The sequence below is a fragment of the Carlito syrichta genome, unplaced genomic scaffold (genome assembly GCF_000164805.1).
Source record: "Carlito syrichta isolate Samal-C Ts95f unplaced genomic scaffold, Tarsius_syrichta-2.0.1 Scaffold302868, whole genome shotgun sequence".
NCBI lineage: Eukaryota > Metazoa > Chordata > Mammalia > Primates > Tarsiidae > Carlito > Carlito syrichta.
Window position 1 is genome coordinate 406,786 of NW_007246964.1, and position 16,483 is coordinate 423,268.

Sequence of the window (16,483 nt, forward strand, 5' to 3'; positions counted from 1 at the left end):
TTTAAAGGGCCCAGTTATTTACTTCCCACTGCCCCACCCTCCCAGCCCCAGCAGGGTGGGAACGGGGAAGGGACAGGAAGCACCACTCACGGGCTGGCCCTGCTGGCCTGGCTTTCCACGGAGGCCTGGCACACCCTCCTGTCCCTGGAAGCCAAAGAGAGACAGGTGAGGGAGCCCATCTTGAAGGGGGCCAGAGGCCAGGGCAGGAGCCCTCCCGGGCTTGTTCTTTCTAGCTATGCGTCACTGTCCCTCTCACTGACACTCCTGATGCCAACAGCAGGTACAAGCTCCGGTACTTACAGAGTATCCAGGGTCCCCTGGTTCCCCACGGTCTCCTCGATCACCCACAGGGCCCTGAATGACAAGGACAACAGCAAAATGTGGGCTACCAGGTGCAGAGGATGCTGGCCCTGGACCACGTCGGCAGCATCCTCTGGGAAGCTCTTGGGGACCAGACCCATGCTCGCTCTGCACCTGCCCACACAGCAGCAGCCCTGGCTCCACCCTGGACTCAGCATAGCCTGGGGGATAAGGGGAGAGTCTTACCCGATCTCCAGGTGACCCGGGGGGCCCCTCAGCCTTGCCATCCTCGCCCTGCTCCCCCTGCAGACACAGAACCAGTTTTAGGACAAACCACCTGCTCCCGGGAATACGGGGGACTCCAGGCCGAAAGGGCTCCATCAGAGACGTACTTAAGGTTACAGACAGGAAGACTGAGGCCAGGGAGGGAAGGGGAGGTGCGTCTGAGCCAGACCCAGGGGTGGTGTGGAACCAGGATAGTGGGACTCAAGACAGTGCTCTGTGTCCTCCACCCTGCAGGGAACCACCTGGAGCTGTGGGATCCCACAGAGAGGGCAGCTCAGAGGGTCGGTTTACATCTAGCTTTTCCAATGTGGCAGCTGCATGGACCTGCACCCCGACCCTTCCTGTCTCTGAGCTCCTTCCTCAGCCGGGGAAGGGAGTTGAGGGAAGTCATGGGTGACGCCCACAGAGGAGTGGTGAGGACTCCACGAAAGGAGCTGGCAGGGATTTACACTAATTCCAACAGCCGGTGTGCATGGTCGCTGCTACGAGCTGAACACGGGTGGGCTGGCGAGTCCCCCCAGCAGCACCAAGAAGCAGATGTCACCATCATCCCCATTTATAGATGGGGACACGGAGGCAGGGAGGGGATGTGACCTGCTTGGAGTTATTCACCCTCCATCAAAGAACTCCTTTCTCTGACCCTCGCTGGGAGGAAGTGGCCAAAGAACCAGCTGTAGGGTGAACCTCCAACACTCCGCAGCCAGCTGGGAGACCTGGCCCAAAAGCATTCCCCATGTGCAGGACGGGATCAGCAGGACTGGCGAGGAAAGGCCTGCTAGGGCCGTCCACACAGAGAGCCGAGCAGGCCAGGACACCGCGGTAGCTGACACAATATGGCAGTATGTCCCATGGCTGTGGCCGGAGACAGGCAGAACAGGAGCGGCGCTCAGAGCTGAGATGCTCATGCCATGGCTACCTGAGGCCCGCCGCCGTCCCCCACGGATGGGTGTGAATGCTACTTGCCAGCTACAAGGAAGGTGTAAGTGGAACAGCAAATTAGGGAACCTTGGGGTTTGGAAGGCTCCAGCCTTAGAAAATGTGTCACCTCCTCTGAGGCCCCATTCGAGGCCAAGGGCTCAAGCCAGGGCATCCCAGATCCCCCTCACTGTCCACAAGGATTGAAGGGAGCCCTGAGTGGCAGGAGAGAAGGAAACCGCCCCTGAGGTCAGAGCACATCCCGCCCAGAGCCGGCTCTGAGGGCTGGCAGGCTTCATGCCCTGGCCCGGTCTCCGTGGCTCCCGTGGGCGGAGGCTGAAGGCAGATGGGAACTTGGCCTGAGGCCTAGAACCAGTTGTACCCATGGGGGTGGCCCGGGGAGCGGGGATTCCCTCTCCTCCCCTCCCACGCTCCATGGCTCTTTGACCTGTGCTCAGTCCCACGTGGAGGAAGGCGCCCAGACTGGCGGCTTTGGGGAAGAGTCTGCATTCACCCAGCATGTTCGACGTGCCGGGCAGTTCATGAAGTTTCAACCCTATGCTGCCTGGGCTATCATCCACACTTAAAGATGGTGGTAGCTCATGCTTATAATCCCAGCACTTTGGGAGGCTGAGGTGAGAGGATTGCCTGAGCCCGCGGGTTCAAAACCAGCCGGGGCAACTTGGCGAGACCTCATCTCTGCAATAAATCAAAAAAATCATCCAAGAGTGGTCGCCTGTAGTTCCAGCTCTTTAGAAAGCTGAGGTGGAAGGATCACATCAGTCCAGCAGGTCGAGACTGCGGTGGCTGTTGAGTGTGCCACTGCACTCCAGCCTGGATGACAGAGCGAGACTCCAATTACAAAAAAATGAAAACAAAAAAAAAAAATTGGGAAACTGAGGCCCATGGAAGGAAGGTCTTAGACAAGGCCATTCAGGAATCAAGGGACTGTGTGGGTTGAGTGCCAGCAATGCAGACTTTCCCACTGTGGATGGAGTTCAGGACACGTTTTCAGGCCCAGAAAGCTGGTAGGAGCCTCAGCCCACCCTCTGTCTCCAGCTCTGTAGATGAGTGCACCACTGGGGGTTCCAAGGAGCAAAGGGCTCCTCACATGGTGTGTCTGTTTCCAGTTAGGGGAGCCAGGTCAGGTATCAGACAGACAGGGTCTGAATTCCAGCCCTGACATCCTTCTGTCACTGACCCTGAGAGCTAGTCTTGGCACATTATGGAGACTCAGTTTCCCCACCGATCATAGAATGACACTTCCATACAGGGGCTATGGTGAGGATGACGGGAGAAATTCTGGGGCAAGAGCTTTGCATATGGTCAGTGCCTCAGTGGATCTCCCCAAGGCTGTCCCTTCCTGGCACTATCCAGCTTGTGGCTTACCCTACAGTGGTGGGGCTGCTTCCATTTTTAGCCCCTGAGGGCATCCTTCCCAGTGCCTAGCTCAGGGCCTGGAGCACTCTGAGTTCCCCCAAAATACCTGCTGGGTAGCTGGAATAATGAACAAATAACATCTTATAGGTCAGAAAAGGCACCTGGCCGACATGTGATATTCCCCTCGGCCTCACCGAGGTTCCCGCCATTTAACAGATGAGGCACTCAAGGCTCGGAATCCTGGGGACCCACCCAGAGCCTTGGCAGACCTAGGGCAGATTTGGCTTTGGGGCTTCATCCCCAGTAGCCACAGACACTGCTTTTAGGGCTGCAGACAGTCGGAGTGGAGGCCTTGGGGTGCACGGGCTCCTCCTTTGTTCAGGGCCCATGTAAACCCCTTCTGTGCCAGCCTGGCCAACACAGGAAGGACTGGGGTACCGGGTGGCACCTTCTGCGCTTCCTGTGGAATTGTCAGAGCCTAGGAGCCACTGTGACCGCAGACCTGCACTCCTCCAGCAGGGGGAAGGGGCCAGCTGGACAGCAAGCCTGGCCAGCATGAGTCACCCGACAGCGGGATTTAGTTAGTGGGGAGCTGACTCGGCAAAAGACAGGAGGGCTGGGGAGGTGGTGGAAGACCGAGGAGACATTCCAGCTGGGTATTCAGGGGGCAGGAGGGCAGGGGAGACTTGGGTGGGACTGGTGAGGTTCCCCCCCTCCATTCTAACCCTCACTCGCTGGGTGAGCTCATTCCCAAGTTCACACCGACGGTGGAATTGCCCTCCTTAGAGCCTGCACAGGACTCTCCCCTCTGGACTGGAAGCCACATGAGGGCAGGGGATGCCTGTTTTTGCTCCAGTGCTGGACGCAGAGATGGCACCAGCACAGATGCGGCACTCGAGGCTCGGAATATGGTGAACGTGGATCTGATGGCTCCTGCCTGCCGGGTGCGGTGGCAGCAGCGACACTGTCCTGGGGCTTTGAGCCACCACAGGCCTCCCATGCTTTCCCCGGACAGGCCCCCCCAGGGTTCGATTCCTGCTGGCCTTGGAGCTGACCTTGGCCCCCAATACAAGGGGGCAGCTGGTTCCCCCAGACTGAACACCCACACACCCACCCACCTTTTCGCCTTTTGGTCCAGGAAGTCCAAGGGGTCCCACAATGCCTTTGTGTCCCTGCAGGAAAACAAGATGAAGAGGATGAGGACTTAGGAGAAGTGAAGGACAGGGACTCAGAAAAGGGGACACGGGCTGCGAAACGGGGGCCCAGCTGGATCCCGACTCACTGCGTGGCTCTGAGCAAGCCCCATGCCTCTCTGGGCCTCGGCCTTCCAGACATGCCATGTGGATCCAGAGGGGTGTTCCAGCTGGATAGGGGGCCCACCCACCTTGGAGCAGAGCTAGGAGGAGATACCTGGAGAGCCAGCTGTGTTCCCCAGGCAAGGATAGGAGCAGGAGCCACATGCTGGCTCCCCAGGGCTCCCTCACCTGCACTCAGGCCTGCAGATGCAGACACCCCCCTCCCCCTCTCCCAGGCTCCTAGCATGCCCTCCAAGCCCCATCTCCTCTGCCCCCCTCCATTCTTCCTTCCTCTCTCTATCTCTCTCACACACTCGACCTAAAGTCACAAGGACTTGGGGGAGGACCCCACCCCCTGACTGCTCCTAAGCTGAGGCTGCCAGACCTTGTGCACACTCTTAGTCCTCCTGAGCCTCGGTTTCCCTTTCTGAGTAAGCCCCGCCCCCTTTGAGCTCCAGTGTTTCCAGAGGAGTCACACGGGATTGGCTCAGTCAACTTGGATGAAAACATGCACTATGGCTATTCCCTTCCACAGAGAGCAGGTGAGGTGGAAGGGTGTCCCCAAGGCCTCCCACCCCCACCCCCTGCTGCAGGGGCAGGAGACAGGAGGGTTCAGGGATGGGTGAGCTGGCCCATCCCTGATCCTCTACCCCGACTGGACTATGGGCCTGGCTCCCCCTGGGGCAGGTGAGACCCCATCTTCAGCAACCAGGGGCTGGCCCTTGAGTGAGAGGGGGTGGGGACAGAGGCCTGCAGGACGGAGTTGGGTAGGGAGGTGAGTTTTCTCCAGGCAGCATCAGCTTACATCGTAGCCAGCCAGTCCCGGTTCTCCTTGGGCACCCATGCGTCCTGGAGCGCCCTACAAGAGGAGGACACTCTGGTTGGTACGAGTGTGGCTCTCACCACGGGGACACAGGTGGGCTCTCTCCAGGCCCCAGCTCGGCCCATCCACACCAGCCAGAACGAAGGCGTGAGAACAAGGTGGAAAGCACGCTGTGTTGCCCCCGCCACCCAGCGCTCCTCACCGCTGCCCAGCCTTCCTCTTCCTGGTTCCAGTGGTTCCTGACTGCCCACTGCTAAATGTTCAGGGCTTTTACAAGTTAAATCGGGTTTTCTCCAGTTAAATCAAGTTTATTAAAAACAAAGATAATACCCCAAGCCCATCTCCCCCTAACCACTTCACTAGATTTCCCCACTGCCCATGCTCCCGAGGTGTTTTGTGTCTGTGGAACCTGTGTGGCGGAAACACTGTGTAACGGGTGCTAGCGTGTGAATCCTCCAAGTTCAAGCTCAATGACGTCCTGTCGGTGACTTGAAATCAGCCACGGAAGGAGCATTTACACCACGGAAATTGGTAAATGTCACAGGCCAGCTCTGAGATGCCACATCACCCTCTTCTGCCCCTTTCCATTTTTTAAAAGTTTATTTTTTTTTTTATACAGAGTCTCGCTAGGTTGCCCAGGCTGGTCTTGAACTCTTAGGCTCAAACCATCCTCCCCGCTTGACCTCACAGGCATAGCCACAGAACCGGCCCTCTGTCCTCGTCCCTCGCTCCCCCTTGTGGTCTTCATCTCCAGCCAGTATCAAGCCCTTCTAAGGCTCCCACCTTCAGGACAACCCAGCAATGCCCTGGGACACCCTCAGAGTCCCCAGGCACCTGCAGTGGCGTCATCCTGATCCCAATGAATCTATTTCTAGTGGGAAAACGTCTTGTTCAACCCCAGCACTGCCAAGAGTCTGGTTTCCTCAACCCCAATAGCAGGACTTATTCATCTGCATCACAGAGGGCTTCAGGGGATTCACATCCCCCTCCAACTTGCAAGAAATATTGTGTGTATGCTTTTCCAGAGAGGGCGCTACAGCTTTCAGTAGGCACCCAAAGGCATCCGTGATTCACCAAAGTGCTCAGCTGACAGCTGGGGTAGGAGGTCCCAGCACAGAGGAAACTGGCGCCTCCATTTCTGCCCTCGGCCCCCTCTTTCCCATGGCCGCCTCCCCACCACAGTCAGAGAGTCCTCACCGTTGGTCCCAGGCTGCCCCGGGATCCTTTCGGGCCTGGGGTACCAGGAGGTCCGGGGTCTCCAGGGACGCCCATCTCACCCAGCTGTCCTTGGTAGCCCTTGGCACCCTGCAACGGGAGAAGAGACAAGCTGTCACAGCCTGCCCCCACAAATCCCACAGGAGTGTGGGGCAGGCAGAGAAGGGACAGGGGCCACTAGGCGGGAGGGCAACCTACCTTGGCTCCGGTCCGGCCCTTCTCGCCTTGCTTCCCCGGCTTTCCTTCTGGACCCTGGAGGGAGAGGGGGGCAAGGGCAAGAGCAAGGTAGGAAGTGAGGGAAAACCGAGGCAGGTCTGGAGGCGGACAGCCTGGTTCAAAACTGACTGTGCCACTTGGTACCCTGTGACCTTGAGCCTGACCTAACCGTCCCTGTGCTCAGCATCCTCGGCTGTGAAGTGGGGACAGTGTCCTATCTGCTTCACAGCCTTAAGGATTGAACTTGGCGAACAATGGGGCCTGGCCCGAAGTCAGTGCTGGGGTCACTGCTGGATGTGGCGTCTGCAATTGGCGACTTCGCTGCTGCCATGGTGACCATGGGCACCCAGGGCGTCCCCATGGGAGCAGCTCTCCGCACTGGCTCTCCCCAGCCTCCTGACGACCCCTCCCACAGACCGGGGCGGCCCAGCTCCCAAAGGTGCAGGGACGTGCCAGGACCCCAGCTGGCCCGCAGCAGGGCCCTGTCCAATCCCAGCTGTCTGGCTGTATGCCCAGGGCCCTGTCCACCACTGGCTCGTGGTCCTCCAGGATACACACAGGCAGCAAGAGAGGCCTCCTCGGCCCTCCCCCATCTGTGAGGTTGTGCGTCACACACTTCACAATCCTGGGGGCCACGCACCACAGACAGGGTCCTCCCCTCTCAGCCCTGGGCGGGGGTGTCTCTCACAGTGGGACATTGTGTGGGAAGGTCAGCCACCCTCCCCTACTCTCCCTGGGGAACCCAGGCCATTCCCCTCTAACAGGCCACTCTGCCCTGCCCCCACTAGGCATCCCAAAATGCTACCCTGGCCTGCCCTGCCCCAGGGGTTGGAGGAGACACTGACTCGGCTTTGTCTCTACAGTTGTCTGGGAAACTCTTCTCAGTAGGAGTGAGCGAGTATGTGTAAGTGTCTGTGGGTGAGCCTAAGAGACAGACAGAGAGGAGATTATGACCCTGGGCCACACTTGGTTGGGATGTAGGGGATAGGGCAGGCAGCGTCTCTGGCCTGAAAGGATTTTCTGACTACAAGCCTCAGGGGAGCTGGAAAGATCTATGCTCTTGGCAAGCACTAACGAGCTGGTTGGTGCAATCTCTCTGGCTGCATTATCAGAGACACAAGCTGTCCAATGAGGGAGGTGATGATCCCAACTTGGAATGGGTGTTGCGCTTTAGGAGGAGGCGCTAATTGTGATGCAAGAGGGGCGGGAAGAAGAGGTTCTAGAGGAACAGGGATACACCTGGACCAACCCAGAGGGACTTGATTCCCGGCTCCAGGTTCCTGCAGCTGTTCTGGGGCAAAGCCAGCCATGTTCTCTGGGGCGGCCAGTGCATTGAAATAATGAGGCGGCCACTTTGAATCAGCACTAGGGAGAAATGTCTGCTTAAAAGACACAACATGGGCCAGGCTCGGTGGCTCGGCCTGTAATCCCAGCACTTTGGGAGGCCGAGGTGAGTGGATTGCCTGAGCCCACGGGTTCAAGACCAGCCTGGACAACTTGGCAAGACCTCGTCTCTACAATACATCAAAAATTAGCCAGGTGTTGGTAGCACGCGCCTGTAGTTCCAGCTACTTAGAAGGCTGAGGCAGAAGGATCTCTGGAGCCCAGCAGGTTGATGCTGGGATGGCTGTGAGTGTGCCACTGCACTCTAGCCTGAGCGATAGAGTGAGATTCCAATTCAAAAAAAAAGAAAAAGAAAGAAAGAAAGAAACAACATGGTGAAGTGCACTGGAGAAGGTGACTCTCTGTCCCAGGAGAAGAGCCTGTCAGACCACCCAGCAGCCCTCAGGAGGGTGGGGAACAGCGGCGACCCTGGAAGGACCAGGTACAGGATGCCTGCATCCTAGTGCTTGAGTCTTTCTATGGCTCTGAACAAGCCCGGCTCTTTCTCTAGGCCTCAGTTTCCCCACCTCTACTAGGAAGGTCTTGTTCTTACCCGTGGCCTCCAGACTCATATGGCTACTGAGTCCTGGAAATGCAACTACAGTAGCCAAGGAACCTAGTTCATTTTATTTAACTTATTCATCTACAATTAAATTTAAAAGCTGATACCCAGTTCAGTTACTGAAAAACTTTAAAGTATGTTTGGAACAACTTGGATGTATACATCTACATCCTCAACTGTAAATTTTATGAAATCTAAATACTGATCAGGTGTGTCCAGTGAAAATTCACTGAATTGAGATATGCTGCCCACGTAAACTACATACCAGATTTCAAAGACTTCCTGCAAAATAGAGAATGCAAGATATCTCATTAATGATTTTTTATATTGATTACATGTTGACATGACAATATTTTAGATATACTAGCTAAATGAAATAGATCATTAAAATTAATTTTGCCTGTTCTTTTGACCTTTTCCAAATGCAGCTACCAGAAAACGTAAAATCACGTATGTGGCCTGTATTCTGTTTCTACTGGACAGCCACGAGGCAATCTCAGGGCTCTGGCTCCTCCAGTGATAAAGCAGGAACAATCCTGATGGCCATAGCCACAGGCCAGGTGCTGTGTTCGGGCCAGGTGCTGTGTTCACATTCTAGATAAACTTTCATTCAATTCTCACCAGAGGAAGGGGTTATTCATCCCATTTTAGAGCTAAAGAAACTGAGGCCCAGCAAGATAAAGCCCTGTTATGGGCTCCTGACCAAGCTAGAAGTGAGCCGTGGGTCCTCCTGCACCCCCTGTCCCAGGCTGATCCTGGTCAGGCAGTGCTGATGTCACGAGACAGCGGCTGGTGGAATTTGCCACACTGAGGTGACTACAAGGGCTGACAGACCCTTGTCAGAAGGGAGATGAGTCAGCACTGAGGCATCCATTACAGGGTCAGGGAGCTGGGAGGTTGGGGCTTCCCCAGGACAGGGTGCCATTGTTCCGAAGGGCCCTCTCCTGCTGGGTGCACCCTCCCTGTGGGCAGCCCTGAGGAAGGGCTGGAGCATCCAGGGCGTGGGGCTGTGGGGCTGGAGTGAGGACTTGCTGGGCCCATCCGTGGAGATGCGTTTCTGGAAAGGCCCCCGAGGGTTCATAAAATTCTATTTTTAAATACTAGACGGTTTCCAGGCCACAGAGTGGGGGGTATTTGTCCTGCAGTTCTGATCCCAAAGAGACTCAAGGACAGGCCCTTCACCACCTCCATCATCCCGACACACACTCGGTCTGGCCTCTGCGCCTCTTTCCAATCCCGGCATCGGAGAATCGGGAGTGACGGCAAAGCTGACATTAACAGAGCTACCACCGACAACACCACCATCACCATCACCACGGCCACTGCCACCACGACGGACCCCACCACCATGGTCATCGTCACTCTCATCGCCACCACCACCACCACGGCCACGGCCACAACCAGACACCACCACCACTATCACCACCATCACCGCCATCACCACCACCACCACCACATCGGCCACTGCCACCACCGCTGACACCACTACCATCACCACCACCATCACCACCACCACCACGGCCACGGCCACCACGACGGACCCCACCACCATGGTCATCGTCGCCGTCATCACCACCACCACGGCCACGGCCACCACGACGGACCCCACCACCACTATCATTGTCACCGTCATCACCACCGCCATGATCATTACCATCCCCCCTCCCCTCACCAACATCACTGCCATCATGAATCTCGTCCTCACTACCACCCCCATCCCCTTCCCACCGTTGTTACCGCCACTGCCACGTCGTCACCCACCATCGTCATGATCACCCATGCCCACTCCCACCACCAGCATCACCACCACCACCGCCGCCATCTTCATCACCATCACTGCCCGCCCTGCCAGTGCCACCACCTTCCCCGTCTCTAGCCACACACCCACCACCACCAGCCTCTCGTCATCTTCTCCTCCACATGTATGAAGACAACTGGGTATATCTGTGGTGCTCTCCTATCCAGAGTTTCACTTATTCTTTATAGGTGGGAAAAACAAGGCTCAGAGGAGGGCAGGGATTTGCCCAAAGTCACCCAGAAAGTAGGTTGCTCCGCCAGAAGCTTGGGTTCGACCTTTGGATTCTGGTACACATCGCTGCCCATTCCCGGGATGATACTGAAAACTCACTAGAAAGGGGTCCCTGGAATGTTGGGACTCCATGTCATCTCAGCAGACGTTCCTTCCAAATCCTTCATCGTACCAAAGGCAAGACCAGAGGCAGCAAGGGGCAAGTAAAAGGTCAAGTAATGATGGTGAATCAGAGCCAGGCCCCCCTGCTGAATTCCTTTCCCCTGGCCCTTCTCCCCACCTCTGAGTCCAGCCCCAGGAAAGCCTCGGGACTGCCTGAGGGCCACCTCGTCTTCTCCTCTCGTTGTCTGTTAGTGAACTCATTCTGCTGCAGCTGTTTAGGGGGATTAGCACATCCATTCTATTTTTAGGAAACAAATATTTTCCCACACCACAGTTTGTTGCAGCGACTTGGATCTGTCCTAGGTTAATCATATAAACATTTCAGGAGGGAAAAAGAACGTCACAGGCAGGTCGGAATGAAACAGGGCTGCTTGAGCCCAGGTAAGAGCATCAGGCCCAGTGGTGAGAGGACAGCCAGAAAGGCAGCCTGGCAGCTTCCACCCTGGGGCTGGCTCCAGGTAGACACCGGTGGGCTTGCAGAGCCGAGCAGCTTGTCTGCAAGGCCACCTCATCTACAGGCCCAAGCAGTCTGAATGAACCAGCCTGGCACTCCCAGGTCACACCAACACTGCTCGACCATGCAGGCCCTCCACTCCCCCCCACAGTCAAGTTCCACGCCATCGGTCTCCTATCTGAGACTCTTCTGCCTGCCTCACCCTCACAGCTCCACACTCAAGCCCCGGGTTCCAACCTGCCGGAGCCGAGGAACCATATATTAGAGTCAAGCAGTCCCCACTTCAACCCCCAGCTCTGCCATGTGTTCCTGTGGGAACCTGGGCAAGTTCCTTTACCTCTCTGATTTTCTGAGGCCTCAGGGATTACTATCTGTGCCACAAAGGGAACATTCTGGAAAGCGCTGGGCAACTTGTCTCTGCACAGTGACACGGGACAACTCTGCTCTGTTCCCTACCAGGTCTAGGTCCCTCAAGGACAGGGATAATGTCTGACTCACCTCTTCACCCTCAGGGGACCTAGCCCCGGGAAGAATATCATGGGCATTTGTAGTCTAAGTGAGTTTCTGAAGAGCAGAGCTTCTCTGTCTTTTCAATCAACAGTTTGGTCACCTTCTATCTGTTAGGCACCGGGCAAGGTGTTAAAGACATAAACGTGGCTAGGCGCGGTGGCTCAAGCCTGTAATCCCAGCACTTTGGGAGGCCGAGGTGAGAGGATTGCCTGAGCCCACGGGTTTGAGAACAGCCTGGCAACTTGGCGAGAACTCATCTCTACAATAAATCAAAAAATTAGCCAGGCGTGGTAGCGCATGCCTGTAGTTCCAGCTACTTGAAAAGCTGAGGCGGAAGGATCGCATGAGCCCAGCAGGTCGATACTGGGGTGGCTGTGAGCATGCCACTGCACTCCAGCCTGGGCAGTGGAGTAAGACTACAACTAAAAAAAAAAAAAACATAAACGTAAACCAGACAAGGTCTTGGTCTTCAAGAGGTCAAGACACACACTGGGGGTTATGCATGCCCTTGGAGGCTCATGGCCCAGTCTGGGGGTCAGGGGTGGCTTTATGGATTAGGCGACTTCCATGATGATAGTTGATGGCCACATAGGAGTTAAGTAGGTGACAGGGGAGTGAGGAAGAGTGTGTCTCAGACAGAGCACGTGCAAAGGTCCAGGGGTCAGAGCCACAGCTTGTCCAACACTGAAAAAGTCCAGAATGACTAGATGTGGGGGTTGCAAGAGATGAGTGGGTGGGGTCAGACATGTTCGGGGCCGGCAGTCAGGCTAAGGCAGAATCCAGGGGGTTCTGAGGAGCTTCAGGGGACCAAGCAGGGGAGGGAGGGATGTGGTCAGATTGGTTCTCTGGCACACTCCCGGGTGGAGGAAGGAAGAAAACCCCTAGGTGACTGCTGCCAGAAGACCTCGCGCCTAGCTGCCTCCACAGGCTTGTGTCGAGGGCACCCCCACAGCCCCAACATCCCATGCAGCCTGTGCACTCACCCGGACGCCAGTGATGCCAGGAGGCCCGGGAGGCCCATCCTCGCCCGTCAGCCCTTCCTGGCCTTTCTCGCCATGTTCACCGTCAGGCCCAGGGTCACCCCTGTCCCCCTGGGGGGGAGGGCATGAGGATGGGAAAGAGAGAATAAATTAGTCACCAAGCCCATCAGCGGCCTTAAACCTCAGAGTTCCCTTTGGGCGTCCATAGCCAATGGGCCTGCAGATTCCCCCAACGGTTCCCCGAGTGGCCAAAAGGGTCGGGCTGGTGTGACTCAGCCAGCACAGGAAACATCCCAGACATGGAGGTCTCCATATGTCCCTGCCTGGACCCAGGCCAGGGCAGGGAGCTCAGAAAGAAGCCAGAGTCCTGAGCACACCCACCCCATAGACTTCACAGGAAGGGGTCAGGTTGGGAGACAAGGGCAATTTCTCTGCCAGTTTAAACACATTGGAGAACAAGTCTTAATAAGCTCAAAGGCATTCTTTTTTTTTTGAGCTGAGGTCGCACTCTACAGCCCAGGCTGGAGGGCAGTGGCACGATCACTGCTCACCCCAGCCTCAACCTCATGGGCTCAAACTTTCCTTCTGCCTCAGCCTCCCAAGCAGCTGGGACTACACAGGCATGTGCCACCACAGCCAGCCAGTTTTTGACTTATTTGTAGAGAGGAGTCTTGCTATGTTGCCCAGGCTGGTCTCCAACTCCTGGGCTCAAGCAATCCTCCAGGCTCACCCTCCCAAAGTTCTGGGATTACAGGAATGAGCCACTGAGACTGGCTCAAAGACATTATTATCAAGAAAAAAAATTCACCTAATTCTGCCTCTTAGAACCAACTCTTTGCCTTTTTCTGAGTTGCACTTTCAACCCTTGCTGGTCCCAAAACAGGGTATGACAATAACAACAAATAGTAGGTAGCTGTTCTGATTGCTGTGTGCCAGGCTCAAGGTGGTACAGCAACTGTTCCAAGGCAGTGAAGCTAGTTAGCAGAGACTGAGCTTTAAATGCACACTCCAGCAGGGTTCAGGGCTCATCTCTTGTTGTTCTTAATGTTTTGCTCTGTGGTGAGCATGTGCTCCTGTTGCTGCCTGCTCTGTGGGTGATCATTCTTATTGGTGGAAGAATACTTTCTCTGTCGAGCGGATAGCCTAACATTTCTATGGCACTGGGCACATCTGGATCACATTCTGGGCCCTTTGCATGTATCAACTGACTTAATCCTCACGAAAGTTTTCCAAGGTGGGTACTCTTTTTTTACCACTTCACAGATGAGAAAACCAAGGCAGAGTTAAGTTAAACCATCTGGCCCAAAGTCCTGCAACTTGCTAGTTGTGGAGCTGGAATGTGAAGCGGGCACTAGGGCACCCAGTCTGTCCCTGACAAGTGGGAGTCTGAGGATGTCCTCTCGATGATTAGCAGGACTGTCACCCAAGTCTTCTTGGGACTTCTGGGGTTTTGGGGCACCTGAGGCTATTTCTTTGGAAAGGCCACCCTTGGCACCGGCTCCTGTGGTTTTGAAGCAGCCAGTGCAGCTTGCTTTTCTCATCACTCAGCATCATATGCTCCTTGAGTAGAGCGGGACAAACTGGGCTCTTCTGGGATGGACACAGGCCATCACCCTGGCACCAAGGGCAAAGCAGGTGTGAGGGGAGCAGCATGGGCGTGGCCACAGAGGGGCACAGCGGTGGCCATAGAGGTGACTCCACCAGGGCTGGCAGGCCAGGCAGGGCCCATGCGCAGTCTGCACATGGCTGAGCTGGGACTGTTCGGGGAGCCTGTAGGGGGAGGGCATGGAGGTGGGTATGAGGAGGGGTGGGGAAACAGACTTGGAGAAGCAGAGTGTACTCTGCCAGTGCTGTCTCCTGGCACCATGCTTCATGTGGGACGTTGATGAGCTGGTGTGTACACAGAGCTGGCAGGTGCAGCCAGCAAGAAGCTGCAGCTGCGGCTCAGCCTGCCAGGAAGAGAGGCTCGGGAGCAGCTGCTGAGAGCCGGACTCCTGCAAGCCGGGCCCGTGGGGGCCTGGGCGCTGGGCAGGAGGCAGGGGTGGGGTGTCACTGGGGCAGTTTGTCGCTCAGTCGGGGACTTCTAAGGGAGCCGTCCAGAGACAGCACAGATGAGGGAGGGAGATTCCAGGCTGAGGTGTGGCCAGCGCACAGCAGATCTGGGCACCAGGTTGGCTTCTGAGGTCCCTGCCCACTGAAGCTCAGATTCCAAGCCCAGCCTGGCATGGAGACAGGGGCCTGGCCCAGATGACTCTCTCGTAGACTCCTCTGGCTCTGGGATTCCTCTTCTGGCTTGTCATCCCAGCCACCTGCTCTCCTGACTCCCAGAGGCAGGCAGCCTGTGCCAGGTGGCTGAGTGCATTTTCAACAAAGGGTCCAAGCTGCGGCCCTGCGGGGGACCAGGCTCCAGGACCACTCAGATCCACAGAGTGGGCATCCTTGTGGATCCCATGCAGAACATGCTCTGGGGCTTCCTGGGGACTCCCCAAATCCTCAGCCATCTGCCAGTGCTCAGAAGAGCCTTGCGAGATGTCTAGCTCAACCCTCTCAACTTATAGATGGGGAAACTGAGGCCCAGAGAGAGGTGGACATTCCCCAGTGCCACAGAGCAAGTCAGCGGTAGAGCATGATTCTGGCTCATTCTAACTCCAAGATTCTCTGCCTAGGGGGCAACCCCCCACCACCACACTATCTCCCTATATCCCCAAGGTTATGCTGCCTAAGTTCAAATCACCTAAGTTCAAATCTCGCTGCCGCCACTGAATAGCTGCATGACCCTGGGCAAGTTTCCTCATTTGTAAAAAAGGATCAAAGGATTATGGGGGGGATTGGAAGAGATAAACCACATAAATAGCTTAGCAGAGTGTCTGGCACATGAGTGCTGGATAAAGGTTAACTGCCATTGGCCACTGCCACCATCACCGCCATCAGTTGGTTGTCAGAAAGGAACTCAGGGGCATAAAAGCACTCTATAAACTCTAAAGTGCTGTGCACATCACAGAGGCAGCTTTCACCACGAGGTGACTCCTGGACAAACACCATAAGGAAAACCCAGTCTTTCCTGGGATCGATGCAATAACCAAGGAGGATGTTGTGTATCTGGGTACAAGGACTCAGGTAGGACTGGCTTGGAGGGAGGGGAAAGGACAAAGCCAGGACCATGGAGCTGGGATTCAGAGACTCAGAGGCACCCAGCTCGGAGGACTCCCTCCCATTCCACCTGGGCAAAGATTCAAGGAGAAGGTGGCTGCCCAGAGCGGAGTGAGGTGGCCGCTGCATCCTGCCTCAGTCTCCTCATCTGTCAGGTGGGGATGGAAAGTAGCTGGGAGGGTTAAATGGGTCAATTCACAAAAAGCCCTTAGGGTGGGTGGCGCTCGGCCCACGGTGAGTGCCCAAAGCGTCTTAGCCACCACCTGTATCGGCATCGCAGCCCAGTATAGCAGCCGTGCAAGGCGGTCATGTGCTCCAGGGCTCTGGCCAGGGCCAGGCCTTACCATAGGAAGCAAGGCTAGGAGCGAGAAAGCAGGAGATAACCGACAGGGGGCGCTCTCGGCCTTGCAAGAAAACGGGGAGCTAGCAGGGGCCTGTCACCAAGGCACCCTGGGAGACAGGAACCAGGACCCAGAGCAGCTGGGTTTGGGGGCGGTGGGAGTGGAGGTCTGGGGATGGGGAAATCGAGGCTCAGAGGAGCAGGTGCTTATCTGAGGTCAAATAAAGAGTAGGGGGGAAGTGGAGGGAGTTCCCAGGACGAGGCACTCCCCTGAGCTGGGGAGCTGACTTGCACAGGGGAACAGGCCAGCAGCCCTGGAGGCAGGGCTGGAGTCAGAGAGGGGCAACCACCCGCCTGGCCGCAGTTCAGGTGAGCCCAGGTGCCTTCCTAGAGCCCCAGCATTTGTGGCTGACAGAAGAGTCTACAGGGGGCAGCGGGGTCAAGTTAGGCCAACAGGCTTTGGTACCAGTGAGCCATGGACTTG

The 16,483-nt window shown here is 56.3% G+C and overlaps 1 protein-coding gene across 1 annotated transcript in view; it reads right to left on the bottom strand.

Annotated features, from left to right (window-relative positions):
• COL27A1 (collagen type XXVII alpha 1 chain) overlaps positions 1 to 16,483 on the bottom strand; it is a gene marked incomplete at its 5' end in the record, with an annotated part of 150,191 nt that overhangs the window by 23,540 nt on the left and 110,168 nt on the right. The window contains 8 exons of the mRNA XM_008057214.2: positions 91 to 144; positions 301 to 354; positions 547 to 603; positions 3,999 to 4,052; positions 4,981 to 5,034; positions 6,196 to 6,303; positions 6,412 to 6,465; positions 12,513 to 12,620. Coding sequence (XP_008055405.2) covers positions 91 to 144; positions 301 to 354; positions 547 to 603; positions 3,999 to 4,052; positions 4,981 to 5,034; positions 6,196 to 6,303; positions 6,412 to 6,465; positions 12,513 to 12,620 — 543 coding nt within the window. The remainder of the gene's footprint in view (positions 1 to 90; positions 145 to 300; positions 355 to 546; positions 604 to 3,998; positions 4,053 to 4,980; positions 5,035 to 6,195; positions 6,304 to 6,411; positions 6,466 to 12,512; positions 12,621 to 16,483) is intronic.